This window comes from Carettochelys insculpta, chromosome 13, assembly GCF_033958435.1.
Source record: "Carettochelys insculpta isolate YL-2023 chromosome 13, ASM3395843v1, whole genome shotgun sequence".
NCBI lineage: Eukaryota > Metazoa > Chordata > Testudines > Carettochelyidae > Carettochelys > Carettochelys insculpta.
The window spans coordinates 43,970,298-43,987,020 of NC_134149.1; the positions used below are offsets into that span (position 1 = coordinate 43,970,298).

At 47.9% G+C, this 16,723-nt stretch overlaps 2 protein-coding genes across 5 annotated transcripts; one reads left to right on the forward strand and one right to left on the reverse strand.

Annotated features, from left to right (window-relative positions):
* Nucleotides 1-371: 371 nt before the first annotated feature.
* Nucleotides 372-7,865, forward strand: LOC142020252 (glutamine amidotransferase-like class 1 domain-containing protein 3, mitochondrial). Of its 2 annotated transcripts, none has more exons than XM_075007940.1 (4): nucleotides 372-502; nucleotides 4,847-5,018; nucleotides 6,761-6,962; nucleotides 7,529-7,865. In XM_075007940.1, the coding sequence occupies exons 1-4, from the start codon at nucleotides 395-397 to the stop codon at nucleotides 7,719-7,721; spliced, it is 675 nt and encodes a 224-aa protein (XP_074864041.1). In that variant the 5' UTR covers nucleotides 372-394; the 3' UTR covers nucleotides 7,722-7,865. The 2 variants fall into 2 exon arrangements, with proteins under 2 accessions (XP_074864041.1, XP_074864042.1); XM_075007941.1 differs by lacking the exon at nucleotides 372-502 and adding an exon at nucleotides 1,339-1,820.
* A 3,251-nt stretch (nucleotides 7,866-11,116) lies between these two features.
* LOC142020254 (centrin-2-like) lies at nucleotides 11,117-16,180 on the reverse strand. 3 transcript variants are annotated; one of them, XR_012647330.1, is made up of 5 exons: nucleotides 14,858-15,139; nucleotides 14,399-14,527; nucleotides 13,709-13,846; nucleotides 11,771-12,082; nucleotides 11,117-11,672 (listed from the first exon to the last, which is right to left on the reverse strand). XR_012647330.1 is itself a non-coding variant. In XM_075007943.1 (5 exons), the coding sequence occupies exons 1-5, from the start codon at nucleotides 16,101-16,103 to the stop codon at nucleotides 11,996-11,998; spliced, it is 516 nt and encodes a 171-aa protein (XP_074864044.1). In that variant the 5' UTR covers nucleotides 16,104-16,180; the 3' UTR covers nucleotides 11,117-11,995. The 3 variants fall into 3 exon arrangements, 2 of the variants coding, with proteins under 2 accessions (XP_074864044.1, XP_074864043.1); XM_075007943.1 differs by adding an exon at nucleotides 16,101-16,180 and having other exon boundaries at nucleotides 11,117-12,082; nucleotides 14,858-15,016; XM_075007942.1 differs by having other exon boundaries at nucleotides 11,117-12,082.
* Between the last annotated feature and the right edge of the window lie 543 nt (nucleotides 16,181-16,723).

The following is a 16,723-nucleotide window of genomic DNA, read 5'->3' on the forward strand; positions in this document are numbered from 1 at the left end:
GGATTTAAAGTAGGCCTGCGCTTGGCCCAGTGCACGGTTCTGTTATAAGCCATTTTACAGAGAAACGTCCCTGTCTGCCACACAGTAGAAAATTGACTTAGACAAGGAAAGATGTGCACAGTTGGCTAAGCAAACCACTCCCTCTAGCTGTAAATTCCCCTTGCACCACAAAAGGAGAGCTAACAGGAGCCGCTGATTGCACAAAGTTTATGTACACATCAAAGCCAGCTTTGCAAACACATAAAACATCCTGCCAGGAAAAAGCTCTACCCAGCCCACAGGGCCCCGCCTGCACCTGGGGTGGGATCTCCTTCAATAAAAGGCTCTGGACGGTGAACACTAACACACAGCAGCTCCAGCTGTCCAAGAGAATCCATTGCCTCTGAGTCCAGACATGGGCAAGAAGGTAGCTGTTGTCCTGGCTGGCTGTGGGGTGTATGATGGCAGTGAAATCCATGAGTCTTCTGCCGTGATGGTGCATCTCAGCAGGGAGGGTGCACAGGTAAGAAGCACCCTGGGTCTGGGGCCCAGGTCTATTTCTGCTATAAAGATTGTCACAGTTTCCTTAGGGTTACTTCTTATTGCTGCTGATTCAATCACGTGTCCCCAGTGGTCAGATTCAACCACGTCGGGGGCACTACAACAATCTAGAGTCTTGTATTGTCCCCAGCACTAGTGAACCTGATAATTGAGGAAATATGATTACAAAACTGCTTGATGGTCTCTTATTTCTGTAACTTCCTTCTTCTGTCTAGGACTCCACACTTTAACACTCAGAACTCCAGAGAAAGGACTGGCTGGACTCAGTTGTAGAGGTGTAACTCTTAATCTCCTGGAGCAATGTTCCTGGTACCTCCCCCTATGCTACACTGCAGGTCTAGTCCTGTTTTTTACCTAGATATTTGTTTGTGTCTGCTCTTCTCCCTCTGTGTCTAAGTGGCCACACTTGCTTTTTAAACTCCTTTTTGAAGGGAAAAAAGAAACAGAAGCCACTGAAAGGGCTCTTGGTAATCCAAACCAGAAAAACCCCACAGCCGGCAATATAGAATTAGTCATCGCAGCCAAATCTTCTGTGTGCGAGAACACTGCACGAGGCCATCCTTTGCTCCCAGCAAAGGACAAGCTGGATCCACCGCAGCTTCTGTGGACAAGAGTTGCTCCAGTGAAGTCAGTGGAACAACGTTGTCTTATGCAAACTAAGGCTCTAGCGCTCTTGATTCCCAGGTTTCAAGGTTCACATTCTCAACTCTTGCTTTTAGAAGGCTGGTCTGCCTCCCTCTTTCATAAGCTGAATTTTCTCCTCTTGTTTTTTCACTCTTCCCCTTACCCAAAACTAGAAGTCTATTGGGAGGGCAGCACAACCCTTCGTTATCCCTTAATGCCAGGAGCCCTCTGATGGAGGAAAATGGTACAACTCTTCATAAAGTTTAAGACCCTTTTCCCCCTTTGCTTGCGTACTCTAGTGAACATCTTCCCATGACGCAGGGGAACTGAATCTGCAGCTCTCTTTTGATCCTCTTGTAAAAGAAGAAAACTTTTCCAACAAAGAAAATTCAGGCACTAACAAAATGGAACAGACATTGTTACTCTTGGTTTTGGGGAAGGAAAGTGTTCCCCTGGCTTTTCCGCACCAGCCTGAGTATACACAGCGTGGGCCACATTCTGTTCTGTTACCTTAGTGAAAATCTGGAGTAACCTCTCTTTACGTTCCATGAACCTGTTCTAGATAAGAAGAGATAGAGCTCCACTGAAGTCAATGGGTGTGATATTTCTATGGCGCTACATCAGTTTGGGGCAAGTTATCCAGGATCTGCATTGGTGTAAGTGAGAGCAGAATTTGGTCATTGTTTTAGTTGTGTTGTATAGGAGAAATGATTAGCCCATTTAGCATGGGCCAAGAACTGCAGGCTCCAATCTTAGCTAGAACACCCCTGACTGATACTTGTTTGTATTGATGTTGTAACCTTGTGGGTCTCAGAATATTAGAGGGACAAAATGAGTGACGTAAGCTCTTTTATTGGACCAACTCCCACAGAAGAACTCTGGGTGGGCATGTTTCTTTCACCAACAGAGTTTGTCCAACTGAAGATATTACCTTACCCACCTGTAATAGAACAAAACACCAGCCATGTGCCATTAGGTGATTTTGTTAGTCATGCTATATTAGGTGATTTTGTCGGTCTTTACAGTGCTACATGACTGCTGTTTTGTTTTGTTAGAATACAGACTAACAGAGCTACCTGTCTGTTACTATTCAGCTGTAATGGGTTGCACCTCATCTCTGGCAGGCATCACAATTTGGAGACAAGGGCGGTTCAGGTGCCTATAGGCCCCCAAAGTTCAATAAAGTCTTAGGATACGTAGCCTCCGGCTGTGTCACAGTCTACATAAGAAGAGCCTTTCAATTACCAGTCATCCCCGCTGAATCACAGTCCATAGCAATCGGAGTTGTCTTTCCAGCCTCAGACCTCCAGCTGATCCACGTTCTGTGGAGAGAGACACATGCTGATAACAGGGCCCATTTCAGTGCTCTTTCTATTGTGGCTCTCAGAGTTTGTGCTCTCCTCAGGGCTCTGTGACTCACAAAAGAGTCCTGCCCTTCTCAGGGCTCTACCTGCAGTCCACCAGCACCATCTGCAGTGACAGCCAAGTCTCCACACAGAGCTGTCCAAGGTAGCTGCTGTCTCTGGCTGCAGCTACATTACCATTCTCGCGTCGGAGGTACCACGGTAACGAGGCAATTGGAAGCAGGCTAATGAGGTGCTAATATGCATATTCAGCACCACATTAGCATAATGGTAGCAGCGCGAACAGGCTTCAAATTGCAGAATGACAGTGTAGATGGGGGCAGCCTCAAAATAAGCACCCCCACTTCGACGTTCCCTTACTCTGATCTAGTTCTGTGGGAGTAAGGGAATGTCGAAGTGGGGCACTTATTTCAAAGCTGCCCCCGTCTTCGCTGTCAATCTACAATTCAAAGTCTGTTCGTGTGGCCACTATTATGCTAATGAGGTGCTGAATATGCACATCAGCGCCTTACTAGCCTGCTTTGAATTGCCTCATTTTCATGGCACCTCCAATGGGAGAATGCTAGTTTAGCAGCAGCCCCAGTGAAGTCTCCAGCCACGCTAAGCTGCCTCCAGTGCTGCAGTTCCCTTTTAGAGTCCTTCCTGGCCCTTGATTGGCCACTTGTCCCAGCCACCCCCTTGGAAAACTTCTCTATGGTTTGGAGGACAGGGAAAGGCCACAAATCTCAGCAGGAGACTGTTGGATTCTAGTCCACCCCATCACACCACCTCATCCATCAGTTGATACTTATTCCAAAGGAATGAACAGGCTCAGGCTAGTCCTACCTCTTTGTCTGATGGTAGGTCATATTAAAGCTGATAGAATTACAGACTTTTTGGTTCTCTGGCAATTTTAAGCAGTCTCCCAAAGCCACTGTTTTGTGTAAGAACAAGAAATATTTTTTAATTGTTGCCAAATCCAACGTTTAAATTTTCATTTCAGGTAAAGTAAGAGGATTTGTTTTGACAAAACTGAAGTGGGGTTTTTGTTGGTGGTGGTGGTTTTCTGTTTGGTTGGTTGGTTTTTGTTTTTGTTTTGTTCCAGCATCAATTTTTAAAGCATTTTTGATTTTTTTCAAATAAAATTGAAGGAAATTTTGAAATTAAAATCATTTCAAATCAGGAACTTGAAGCGTTATATTTTGAGAACACAGAAACAACATGTTTCAAAATTGTTAATTTTTTAAAATAATTTATTTTTACAGACAAACTATTTGATAATCAAGATGAATTCACACAGTGTTTCAGGGTCCCAAAATCTTCATTTTTCATTTCACCCAATGCCCAAGAAGTTAGAAAAAACTCTCTCTTCTCACGGCGACAATACACAATCAACATCAATAACCTAGTGATAAGTCCATAGTCATGCTCAGTTGGTTGCTAAGATCTATTGCAATACTGCTGTGATAGTTTGCTGTCAAATCCCCTCTAACTCAGCAACCAACCATGCTCATGCGCTCCACAGGCTACGTCTACACAAGCACACTACGTTGAAGTAGCCTGTTTCGAAGTAAGAACATCGAAATAAGCTACTTTGACGCGTGTCATCTACACATCCTCCGGGGCTGGTGCTGTCGACGTTCAACGTCGAAGTAGTGATGGGGAACGTTGAAAGGAGACGCCCCGGAAGGAAATGCAGACCGTGCACACACACAAGCACTCCCCATTGAAATAAGGGGGCAGCAAAGCCTGCGGACAGGGGTCACAGGCTGGACTAGCCCTTCTGGGGCAACAGCAAGCCGCTCCCTTAAAGGGCCCCTCCCAGACACACTCAGCCTGCACAGCATGAGGTCCGCAGAGCCAACAACCAGTTGCAGACCCCATGCACACAGCATGGATTCCCAGCTGCAGCAGCAGCACCAGCCAGAACCCCTGGGCTAAGGGCTGCTGCGCATGGTGACCACAGAGCCCTGCAGGGGCTTGGCAGAACGTCTCTCAATCCCTCAGCTGATGGCTGCCATGGAGGACCCCACTATTCCGATGTAGCGGGATGCGGATCGTCTACACATGCCCTACTTTGACGTTGAACGTCGAAGTAGGGCACTATTCCCATCTTCGGATAGGAATAGCGATTTCGACATCTCGCTGCCTAACGTTGATTTCAACGTTGAAATAGCGCACGGCGTGTGAATACGCAACGTGTGCTATTTCAATGTTGTGCCAGCTATTTCGAAGTAGCTGGCTAGTGTAGACGCACCCACAAAGTCTGATACTGCTTAAGAACAGTCCTTGGTTGTGAGCCTTAAGATAACAGATCTTGTCCCCTCTTTCTTGCCCAGGGGGAGTTCTATGCTCCGGATGTAGAGCAGATGCATGTGGTGGATCACGTCAAAGGGCAGCCAACGCAGGAGAAACGCAACGTGCTGGTTGAGAGTGCCAGAATCGCTAGAGGCAACATTAAGGACCTTGCCACACTGAATATCAAGGAAATGGATGCTCTGATCATACCAGGTGGGGCTGTTTGTGGATTCCCCGGGCAGGAAGACAGACAAGCACTAGCTCTGCTCTTGCTAGCTGATTAAAAGCAGCAGTGTGGCCATGACAGCACAAACTAACTGCCTGGGTATGTGCCCAGACTATTGGGCACTATTGTATTTGAGAGGCTAGTGTGAGCTGCTGAAAGCACACTGCTGTTGTGCATCTGTCTACCTGGGCTGAGAAGCATCCTCTCAGCTGAAGCGTAGACACCCTTTAGGGATCCTGCGGAAGGAAGCAGCTCTCCACTGGTATGACCTGGAGACGCCCTTCAATGAGTCACCAGGATAAGGGATGCAGGCTGGTGCCGGTGGGGTTTGGAGGTTGGGAGAGGAAAGCACAGCACGCTGGAAGAGCTGTGCTAAAGGACAGCATGGCACAGAAGTGATTTGCTGTGACTTCTGTTTTAACTGGATGTGGAAGTGAAGGTGAGGAAATAATTATACCCAAGTCTTATCTAGTGCTGGGGAAAAACCAATAGATCTCAAGCACTTTTCAAAGGACATTGGTATCATTATTCTCATTTTACAGGGGGGCAAACTGAGGCATGGATACGTGATGGGATTCCCTCTAGGTCAGCCAAAAGTGGCAGATCCAGAACTACAGGCAAGCTCTCCTGAGTCTCATTTCAGTGTCCTAGTCACTGAAGCCACACTACTACTTATCCGCCACCACACCTGCCGCGCTCTTCTTTTCTTGACTTCAGTAGATTGTTATCAAGACGTGCCTGGCACAGCCATTAGCACAGAGTGGAGAAGCAGAGGCAAATGACAAAAAGCCCAGTCTCTCCTGCACCTTAAGTAATGGCAGTGTGGCCAGTGACTCAATGAGCACAGGATCTGGTTCTAAATGAGGATTTAATTAGGGGAATGATTTTGCCAACATGCTGCACCATACCCATCAATTTAGAAAAATAAGAGAAAGGATGGGGAGTGGGTTCATGAATAAAGCACTAATACATCTATAAATGAACTCTGTTTAGAGAGCACAGGATTTTCTGCAGCTGCTATTGCACAGTAATTGAGAAGTAAGGCTTTCAGCCTTGCTTATATTCAAAGGGGTTTGATGGTAGAGCTGGACCTGAAAACTCATCAAGCAGAGCTACAGTTTATACAAACAAAAGAGTTCTCTTGCCAATGCAGTTTACACCAGTTGCCTGAATTAAATAAGCAATACTGAACAAAGCACTTCTGCTGCTATAACTGTATCTAGCATGTATTCGGTGGCATTACTATATCTGAAAACAACCCACGCTCCTCACTGAGTTAGTTAAGCCAGGTCTAAGGGCAGGTCTACACTAGAAAAGAAATGTGACCTAAGATTCACAACTCCAGCTACGAGAATTGTGTGGCTAGAGCTGACATACCTTAGATCAAATTTCTGGCCTGACCCCACTGCAGGAGGTCAATGGGAGAAATTTGCCCCTTGACTTCCCTACCTCCTTGCAACCGTAAGGAACATCATGGACAACAGGGGTCCCCTTCAGGGTTCAGCTTAGTGTGTTCCCACCAGGTGCACTAAATCAAATCCCAGAAGATCGACTGCAGCAGCGGCAATCTTCCATTTAGTACAGACAAGCCCTGAGAGAGAGCTACAAGTAATCAGATGATGGGTTTTCGTAAACATATTTCTGGATTGTGGATAAATGCATGTCAAATAACTTAGAATTCCTACCCTGAAGTAATCACCTGTACATTAATGTGTTTCCCTGTTCTTAGGTGGTTTTGGGGTGGCTAAGAACCTGAGTACTTGGGCAGCACAGGGGAAGGACTGCACGGTCTCTAAAGTAGTGGAGGACACTTTGAAGGCATTCCATGCAGCCAAGAAACCCATCGGCCTGTGCTGCATCGCCCCAGTCCTGGCAGCCAAAATTTTCCCTGGCTGCGAGCTGACAGTGGGACATGACAAAGGAAGTGAGAAGTAAGTGTCACAGAGCCTGAATGCGAAACCTGACCCTGAAGGATCAGCACAGCACTCTAGTCTACCTCTCTTACAACAACAGGGGAAGAAAGACCTCAGGATCTTGATTCACAATGGTCGTTATATCATTAATGGTCCATACAGTATCTTCATAATACCTGCCCCCTTCTAAAAATCCAGGCCAAGAACATTGCAGGACAGGGTCTACAAACTGGGGTGGGATTGTCCAAGTGGCAGGAATACTGGCATCTGCTGGGAGGGAAGAGGGGAATTAACCTCTTTCAGAAGAGTTGGTCAATAACCCAAGCTGGTCACAAGGGTCGAGGGGCACTAGGGTCTCAATGTTTAATTTACCAAAGCTTTTAGAGTCCTTCAGTGGGGGAGAGGGAGCAGGACAGAGTTTGCTTAGTCCCTTGACGTCAGAGGAATTCCTCTGCTGTAGTATACTCTAGGTATTGCCTGGGGGGCCCTCATGGGAACAATCCTTCTCATCTAAAGCATTGGCGGACTCCCTCTGTATCGGCAACTCCTAGAAACACCTGCTTTATTCTCCCATCTTCCTTTAGGTGGCCCTATGCAAAGACTGCTGAGGCTATGAAGGAACTTGGCTGCAAGCATGTGAACAAGCATGTAAATGAGATTCACGTGGATGTGAAGAACAAGCTGGTGACAACCAGTGCCTTCATGTGTAATGCCGCGGTGCATGAGGTTTATGACGGTATTGGAAAGATGGTCAAGGAAGTACTGAAACTTGCCTAAATGCTTGAACATGCTGGAAAATTATGGGAATCCAAGTCTTCTGAAAAACTGCAGACATCCACTGAGAGTGGACCCTGATTCCCCCTACACTCTTGTGGCACAAAGCTTATTTCTAATAAAACTGGGCCTTTTCCCATTCAACTACAGGTTGAACCTCTCTAGTCCAGCACTCTCTGGTCTGGTAACATCTGTGGTCCGTCATGTTTTTAGTTGGACACATCCATGACACGTGGACATTGGGCTAAGTTGCGTACAGTCCCATTGTTTGTTTACAGCCCTCAGTCCTGGCTCTGTGTTCTGTGCTATTATTTAGCTTTAATTTACCCCTAAATGTCTTCTAAAAGCCCAGGAAGCAGGGGAAGTGTTGGTAATGCTGCTAAACAATACTGACCTCCTGTGGTTCAGAATATTCTATGGTTCAGCACTGGTCAGGTCCCAAGGATGCCAGATTGGAGAGGTTCAACCTATACTGCCAGCTACCAAGGAGGGAAAACTCAAGACAAACGTGGGCATCTGTAAGAGTTTGTCACCTTTACTCACAGATGCCCTGCAGTATGCTGACAAAAAAATGGAAGTTTTAGCAATAATAATAGTACTTAGGTGTCACCACCCTGCGATTCTGTCAGCCTTCTAGGGGCCTGAGATGTAGCAATTGTCATTAGGGGGCTGCATGGCAGTAGAGTTTCAGACTCAGAGAGGTTTCAGACTCAGAGGGATTGACCTGAAATGTCCATCAGTTTTACTGAAGTCCTAGAATTTTTATACTAATTTTTCCCTTCTGAGATTATGATGAATCTTGCCAACACATAAAGTGGCGTCTAACCCACACACAAACAAGGCGTCAGCTCCCCTCCAGTTTGGCAACGGACCAAAGGAAGGGATGCAAGCTTTGGAAGCTTCTTAGACACGGGGACAAAGAGAGTAAAACCACAAAGAAGGTAGGTTTGTCCTGTCAAAATTTCCTTTCTGACTTAGTCTGTAGAACAACGGAGCCAACCGACAAACAAAGGTTTACAAACCTCCATCTTCAAAGTCTGTCATTCTCCTCGGCCTGGCAAAATTAGACTTGTCTATTCCAAATCAATTTTAGTCACCTCTGGTTTGGAAAGAGTACTTAATTTTCAGATGACTTTGATTCCCTGGAATGACACTGCAGGGCTTGTATTCCCCCATGATACCCCAGCAATACTGATATCTAGCCATGAACAGGTATGCATTACTCATATCAAAATCATATCTTTTCTACTGAATAAGATTACAAACATCTTGTATATGCTGACCTCTGTTTGACTGCACACCAGCATTTGTTTTTGCATTACACATTATATTAACGAACATTGTGGATACTATTGCTTTGCCTTTGTTCCAGCAGAATGGGGATGGAGTGGCTAGTTAAATGTCCTGGGAGAACAAGCGAGGCAAGTAACTTAAGGAGGGATTTGATTACAGTCTATAGGTACCTAGTAATAATCCTATATCACTGTTAGGCTTTCTTTCATGCTACAGGAAACAAACCTAGTATATATGTGTATATATATATATATATATATATATATATATATATATATATATATATATACACACACACACACACACACATCATTCATAGAAACCAATTCAAATAGAACTATCACAAATTTGCCTCCCAGAATGTGGTCAAACATACAGGCTTAGCAAGAACTTCTGCAGAGATCATTTCCTTCACCCAACTGGTGAGTGGCCAGCCACAGCCAGTGAGATCCTGCCTTAAGTCCAAAAAATGTTGCTTGCTTTCTGCTAACTAGTTCCGATTTATATCGCAGTTTGCATTAAAAAGCATTCTGGAGTGCTTTGCAAACTAGACACATATGGTACCTCCTGAAATGCAACCCTGTCTGGGGAAGAGCGCAACACCCTACCTGCACACAGGACACAGCACCACAGTGAAGGTGAAGGGAGATTTTTGGCCGAGGATCACAGGGCAAACCTCCAGTCTCACTTAAAGCGCCATGGGGTCTTTCATGCCCATGCAGAACAGACAGGACCTCAATGTCACAGCCTGGCCATCTCTCCTTCTCAGACACACTCCACGCCAAGGCCAGGCAGAATATGGCCCACAGGCCACACTCAGTCAATGGGAGCATCAGCCAGTTCCCTGCTTGCCCAGCCCCTGCTCAGCTGCCCAGAAAAGCAGGCTCGGGCCTCTGTGACTGCTGCAAGGCTGGGGTAGGGGGAAGAAGCCTATCACGCCGCCCTGACCCCCAGCAAAATCTTGCTGCTTCCATTGGCTGATTTTGGACAAAAGGAGCTGCCTGTTCGCTGGTCAGGCAGCATTGGACGTACAGCTCCCCCTCCCTCCCGCTCACAGGGTTCAGTTCAGAGCAGTACAGATGGCCCCCGCAGTTGTTCTGAGCACCTGTGGGGCGCATGGAAGGCAAGGTCCCTAGCTAAGGATCCTCCTGGGCTGCTGGCCAGGAGCTGCCCCAGTAAGTGTCTCCTGACCAGAACCTGCATCTGCCTCCCCAGCCCCTCCCTCCTGCCCAACTCTTCACTCCCCTTCCCCATGCAACCCAACCCTCTGTACCCACAACACTTCCCAGATCCTGCACACCCTCCTACATGTCACAACCCCCTCTCAGACCCTGCACTCCCTCCTGCATCTGTCCTCCAGGTCACAATCTTCTCCTCCTCCCATATACCCTCCCGGACCCTGCACCTCAATCCCTGCCCGAGGTCACAACCCAAGCCCGACACCTGCTCCTGCAATCCTGCCCCAGATCACAATGCCTTCCCAAACCCTACACCTCCTCTTACACCCCTCCTCCAGGCAGAATCTTCAACTGCACCCATACCCCCTTGTGGACCCAGAATGCCCTCCTACACCCCAGGTCCCTGCCCCAGGTCACAACCCTCTCCTTCACCTGAACTCCCCCCCATATCCCACACCCCCTCCTGCATCCCAGTCTCTTATCCAAGCTCCCTTGTGCACCCAACCTCCATCCCGTTAATATTATGGAAGAGTACAGCCCTCGCCACTTACCAAATTCTTGGAGCGCCACTGCATCAAAAATTTATTGCCCACCCCTGCTTTTAACCTTGAAAGCAGTAACTGCCAGTGACCTGTGCCTGGATGGCCCTTGCACTCTCTAGCATACAGAAAGCCGGCTCCTCACTAGCCCACAGAACCCCTCTCAGTGGGGAGCAGGAGTTGCACAATGCAGTGGGCTTGGGTCCCAGTGTTCACCTGCACACCATCAGAATTACTTTTTGAGCGTTACCGTGGTGAGGCTGTGGAGGAAGCAATGGACTGAAAGTATAAAAGGGAAAAATTAGGTGGGATATTTTGTGAGGGATGAAGAGCCCAAACCAGTGGAGAGAGCGAATGCGTGAAGAGAAAGAGTTTTAAGTGAGTTTTATTGGCACATAGAAAACCATTAGCACCAGTGGATATAATAAATGAAAACACCGTTTCCCAAAAATAGAGTGCAAAGTCAGCCAGAGGATAAAACACCGACAATAAATCAGGGTGCACTTTATACAGTAGGATAGGTGATGACAGAGTCTACCATTTGCAATACATCTGCTATACCATCTCACTGAATTGAGATGCTCCAGTCGCTAAAGTGAAATTCCCCCTTGTACCCTCAAAGTCCCACACTGGGCTAAATCAAAACATCCACAGTGTAAAAGTTTACATGCATCTCACTTTCTAGGTGAATGCTACAAACCAAATAAGGACCAATTGTGCAACTGTATGTGAATGGGCAGATCACTGCATTGAGTCTCTTGGAAGTCAGTTGATCTCTGCTTGGGCACGAGGTCCACCATCATGGATCCGATTGCAAGATCAGGGCCTAAGGAGGTGCCAGGGCACTTTTTAACTGGGATTCCTTGGAGTGGACTCGGGGATTGGCTTCTTCTTTAAAAGTATATTTTGAAAAATATTTCCTGTTATTCATGAAAGTCCATTCCCTGTCCAATTAGGAAGCAATTAAAAGGGGATAGAGTTATGCTGGAATATGAAAACACTCGATAAACAAGTCAATATTTCACATATGCCTAGATGCTACCTGAGATCATTTAAAAATTTGCCATGGAATCCAACATCAGGGTATAAACAGCTAACATCAATAATTCATTCTTGCTGCAACCACGATTCCAAAAACTTCTAATGGGATCCTCCAGCTTTTCACCCCAGGAGACTGGAGAGAGGCTGGAGAAAGAAAAAAAAAAAAACAGCTGTCCCTACCAACTGTATTTAAAAATGCGGGTACAGAGAAGAGAGAAACATCTAGCTACATGCTGTTCATCCTTATAATCCGCAGGAACTCCTGTTCATTCACTTCCCCATCTCCGTCCACATCTGCCTCATCGATCATTTCCTGCACAACAGCAAGGATGAAGACACCAGATTAGGTGGACTCAGAGAAGATGGAATTCACACACTTTAGCATGAAGTTTAGGCATAATTTAAGTGCTCAAAATAGGAGTAAGTAATGCGTAGGTCTCATGCTGAATCTCTTTACAAAACGGAAAACTGCACCCACAAGAAGTACCTTAAAGCAGATGAGAAAGGGGAGAGGAATGGAAAGCAAACCAGGCCTTGTTCAAGCAGCTTTCATACCCAAAGTATTCTAAATCCTCATTCTCTGTCAAGCTATGACTGGGTGATATCAGCGCTGAGACAGAAATTTCTGCTGTATTAGAACAGCATAAATCCACAGCTCTGCAACTCCACTAAGTCATCGGTGAGGGCACAGCAAAAAGTAGGGTTTAAGACCGCTAAGAAGTGGCCGATTAAATAGTACGTGTGCTGTAAAATCCTTTTCCACATTGAACTTTATGCTGACCCAAAGCAATCAAAAAACAAAAAACAAAAAAAAAGACTGTAAATATCAGACTAAGGAGGAGTTAAAAAAATTGTCTGCTAGATTTTTCCTTGTCCATTTGCACCAATTATACACTGATTTTTGCAGTGGTTTTATCAACAAGACGCTATACGGCCAGAAAATACACTACTGATTCTGCTAACGTCCAGATATGTTGGTAAAAGTTCCTGGAGTTTGCTCAACTGCAAAATTCCAATTGCTCTGCCTTGACAATGCATTACTGGCCTGGGATGATCTTTATATAAATATAAGCAGTTGAGAAAGATTATCATGGTCTAAGTGCTGCAAAAAGGAGACTCCCAAAGCCGAATGGGAGTAAACATAGTGTAAATGGAACAATCCTCTCATCAGATGAGATGTAACCATAATCAGCCAAGATAAACGACACATCACTTTGCATTTCCCATTTATTGCACAGGAACTAAAAAGAGTGAGTACCCTTATTGAGTAAATGGAAACGGCAGAGTTCCAGGAAAGACTCCTAAGAAAGAAAAAGATGAAAAAAGGGATATTCCAGTCTTGTTATTTACTGGGGGAAGCTGCACTAAGTAACAAACAATTTATCATAGCAGATCCTCAGCTTGTCAAATCCAACATCCTACCTCCATCTCTGGCAACCATTTGATGATTCAGATGAAGGTAGAAATCCCCTCCCATGAGTAGCAAAAAGGAGATGTCATAGATAGGTAAGATGGATCTAGAACAGGGGTCAGCAACCCCCAGCACACGTGCCAAGAGTGGCATGCAAGCCAATTTTCACCAGCACTTGAGGTAGGAGCTCAGCCCTGCTCCTCCTCACCCATGCAGCCAGGAGTTTGATCAAAGCCATGCTACCTGTGGATTAATTAATGCTACCAACCACCACCTAACAGTAAAACTCTGCAACTTAGTATATTCATTAACGACGCTGTTGTAAGTAGCACTATTAGTGACTTTAAAAAGAATCACCAGCACACAGACCGTAGAGGTCAAAGGGTCAAATTTCAGCACTCTGACTCAGAAAGTTTCCTGACCCTGATCTAGAATGCTGTATAGTTCCCCTAACAGCTAAATGAATCTGTCATGAAACAAAAACTGGTGACAACATTGTGCAAATGCAAAGAGATGTACATTACAAACCTGCAGCTCCTCATCTGTGAGGTTTTCCCCAATCTCGCCAGCCACTCGTTTGAGATTTTGGAAGGAGATTTTGCCAGTTCCATTGTCATCAAACAGCTTGAAGGCTTTCAGAATGTCCTCTTTGGATTCCGGCTCAGACTTAACAAAGAGGCACAACACAACGTCACACAAATGTGAAAGGAGCCACCAACACTCTAGCATTCCGTCACACGTGTTATTAAAAATGTACGCTAAGAAGATAACTTGAATGGCCACTGTGGAGTTTGTTTATTGCCACTGTTGTACATTTGTCATTCTCTGTTATTACTTAAGGAAAAGCCATAAACAAAGTTGCCAGAAGAATCTGAGGGACCAGGACTGCAATATCCTAGTAGTGGTCTGAATGAGGACAGAGGTGAATTAGATCTACTGAGAGAACAGGCAGATTTCAGGGCTGGAACAATAGGTAGTGCTGAAATGTTTCAGTGGGCCCGACATAATGATTTCTTTATGGATGTTCATCTATTGCTTAGTAGTTCACCATTGTCTTTAGCAGCCAGCCTCTCATTCACACCCATGTTACTGAATTTTGATTGGTGTTTTGAAGGGGAAATGCTGGACCCGCTCAGATCCTACATGCTCTAGATTCCCACTAAAGACCTTAATGTTAAGAATGCCCAGGACATTTGCAGCTACCCCAATTTTACATACCATTTTTTGAGTCATCGCATACAAAAAGGAATCAAAGTTGATCTTCCCCGACCCTTCCTTATCAACTTCTGATATAATTTTCTTCATCTCGTCTTTCTTAGCTTCATACCCAAGTGCCCTTATGGGCACCTGAAAACATGGAAAATAAGTTGGCAACGCAAACAGAAGCAAAGTGGAGGAATCAATTCAAACTATGGGGCACACTATGGTGAAAAAAAAAGGGGGGGGGCAGAACCTTCAGCTGCTATGGGAAGCTCTGCAGAGCAAAAGTTCCTCCAGGGCTGTGGCACAGGGGGAGATTTTTAAAGGGGACCCAAATCCACCACTGCCCTGCTCCCCCAATCATGCAAGGTTTGGGGAGGCTTAGACAGCTACATGCTGCCCATGGCACTCTTATGTTTTATTGTCTGCTGCTGTAGGCCTTTTGGTGACACGCAAATCAGTGATTTTTTTGCTTGCCTTCAAGTCCTTCACATCGATAGTACCGGTACCATCTGGGTCAAGCAAATCAAAGGCCTCTCGCAACTGCTGTTTCTGTTCTTCAGTGAGCACCAACTTGGGAGCCGCTTTCTTCTTCCGGGTTGCTGCCCCTTCTACTGCTTTCTTAGGGCTGGAAGCCTTGGAAATATTTGCAAAAGAACAAGAGACCAGGTGGATGGCTAGCATTAGGCACCCAAACTGCATGCCCTCTCCTCCCTCATTCTCACACAGGGCACCTCCCAGGGTATGCCTACATTGCATTGTACACATGGGTCTGTGGGATCTGAGCTTGTGGACTCAATGTTTCCAAACCCACACTTGAGCGTCCATAACTGGACTCAGAATTGCTGGGCCTGGGTCTCTCAGCCATGCTAATGCGTCTATACTGTTTTAGGCAGAGCTTTTAATTCGGGTGTGCCTTTTGAGATGTATCTACACCGCAAAACGTCTGGGCTCTGACCCACCCCCACTAGCAAGGCCTAGGACCTGGAGGCAGTGGGTTCACTTCTTAGCACATGTGCAAGGTACCTCAGGTAGCACGTGGCCAGAGTTCATCACCACATTTATTTAGTTTCCTGGTTGGGTTATTAGTTTCCCCGGTTTGGGCTGGCTACGGAAGGGGAATGCGCGCGGATGCTGATCCATGCCCCCCAGAGCACTCACTGACCATACCACATCCAGCTTGGGCTGGGACAGTCCCCTTTCAAAACTTTGTCCTGGGCGTCCTGGTGGTTTTTTGGCAAATCTGGACATTCGTTCCTTTTGCTCTCAGCAAGTGCAAAGGAGGCAAACCCCCAGCTTTGCCAACAGAGTGGGGCATCCTCCCCATTGGGGTGGGGAAGAGCATCTCCGGGGCGGGGGGAGGGAAGAATGAGCAGCAAGGTCACCCCACACAGCAGGACTCGGGTGAACAGAGATGCCAGGCGGCCCAGGCGGCCCCTTGCACAGGAGGGGGATCCCCCCGCAAGGCCAGCCCCACGTGGGAGAAGGGAGGGCTCAGGCCAGCCCCACTTGCGGGGAGATCCCCCCGTAAGGCCAGCAACGCGCGGGGGAAGAGGGGTCTCTGCCCAGCCTCACTCGACGGGGACCCCCCCTAAGGCCCGTACTCTATGGGGAGTGGGGGCTCGGGCAGGGGGATCCCTAAGGCCCGTTCTCTGGGGGGAGGGGGACTCAGGCCAGTGCCACGTGGAAAGGGGCCCGGCACCCCCCGCCCGGCACTCACCATCCCGCCAGGGACAGCCCCGGCCCGCAACAATCCCCCGCCCCGCCGCTGCCATGGCAACCGCGCACGCCCGGGGACCGCTCCGCACGGCGATTGGCCGAGGGTCGGAGAGGGGCGTGAGCCGGAAGCGGCGCCGGTTGGCTGTAGAGACGGTGACGCACGGGAGGGAAGCACAAGCAAGGGGCTGGGCGGGGCCGGGAGCTGCAGTGTCGTGTGCTTCGGGGGGGCGCTGCGGGCGGGGAGTTCTCGGGGGGCTGCGCCGGGGCTGGGGGCGCTGCGGGCGGGGGAGTTCTCGGGGGGCTGCACAGGGGTGGGGCGCTGCGGGCGGGGGAGTTCTCGGGGGGCTGCGCCGGGGCTGGGGGCGCTGCGGGCGGGGGAGTTCTCGGGGGGCTGCACAGGGGTGGGGCGCTGCGGGTGGGGAGTTCTCGGGGGGCTGAGCTGGGAGTGGGGGCGCTGCGGGCGGGGAGTTCTCGGGGGGCTGCGCCGGGGCTGGGGGCGCTGCGGGCGGGGGAGTTCTCGGGGGGCTGCGCTGGGAGTGGGGGGCTGCGCTGGGGGTGGGGGCGCTGCGGGTGGAGAGTTCTCGGGGGGCTGCGCCGGGGGTGGGGGCGCTGCGGGTGGAGAGT

Bases quoted from the DNA above. Each gene is read 5' to 3' on its own strand.
- LOC142020252 (XM_075007940.1), top strand. From the start codon at position 395: ATGGGCAAGAAGGTAGCTGTTGTCCTGGCTGGCTGTGGGGTGTATGAT. The intron at 503-4,846 runs GTAAGAAGCACC...TTTCTTGCCCAG, and splicing joins TCAGCAGGGAGGGTGCACAG to GGGGAGTTCTATGCTCCGGA. The intron at 6,963-7,528 runs GTAAGTGTCACA...ATCTTCCTTTAG, and splicing joins CATGACAAAGGAAGTGAGAA to GTGGCCCTATGCAAAGACTG.
- LOC142020254 (XM_075007942.1), bottom strand. From the start codon at position 15,139: ATGCAATGTAGGCATACCCTGGGAGGTGCCCTGTGTGAGAATGAGGGA. The intron at 14,528-14,857 runs GCAAGCAAAAAA...CCATGTTTTCAG, and splicing joins TCGATGTGAAGGACTTGAAG to GTGCCCATAAGGGCACTTGG. The intron at 13,847-14,398 runs GTATGTAAAATT...CTCTTTGTTAAG, and splicing joins ATGCGATGACTCAAAAAATG to TCTGAGCCGGAATCCAAAGA.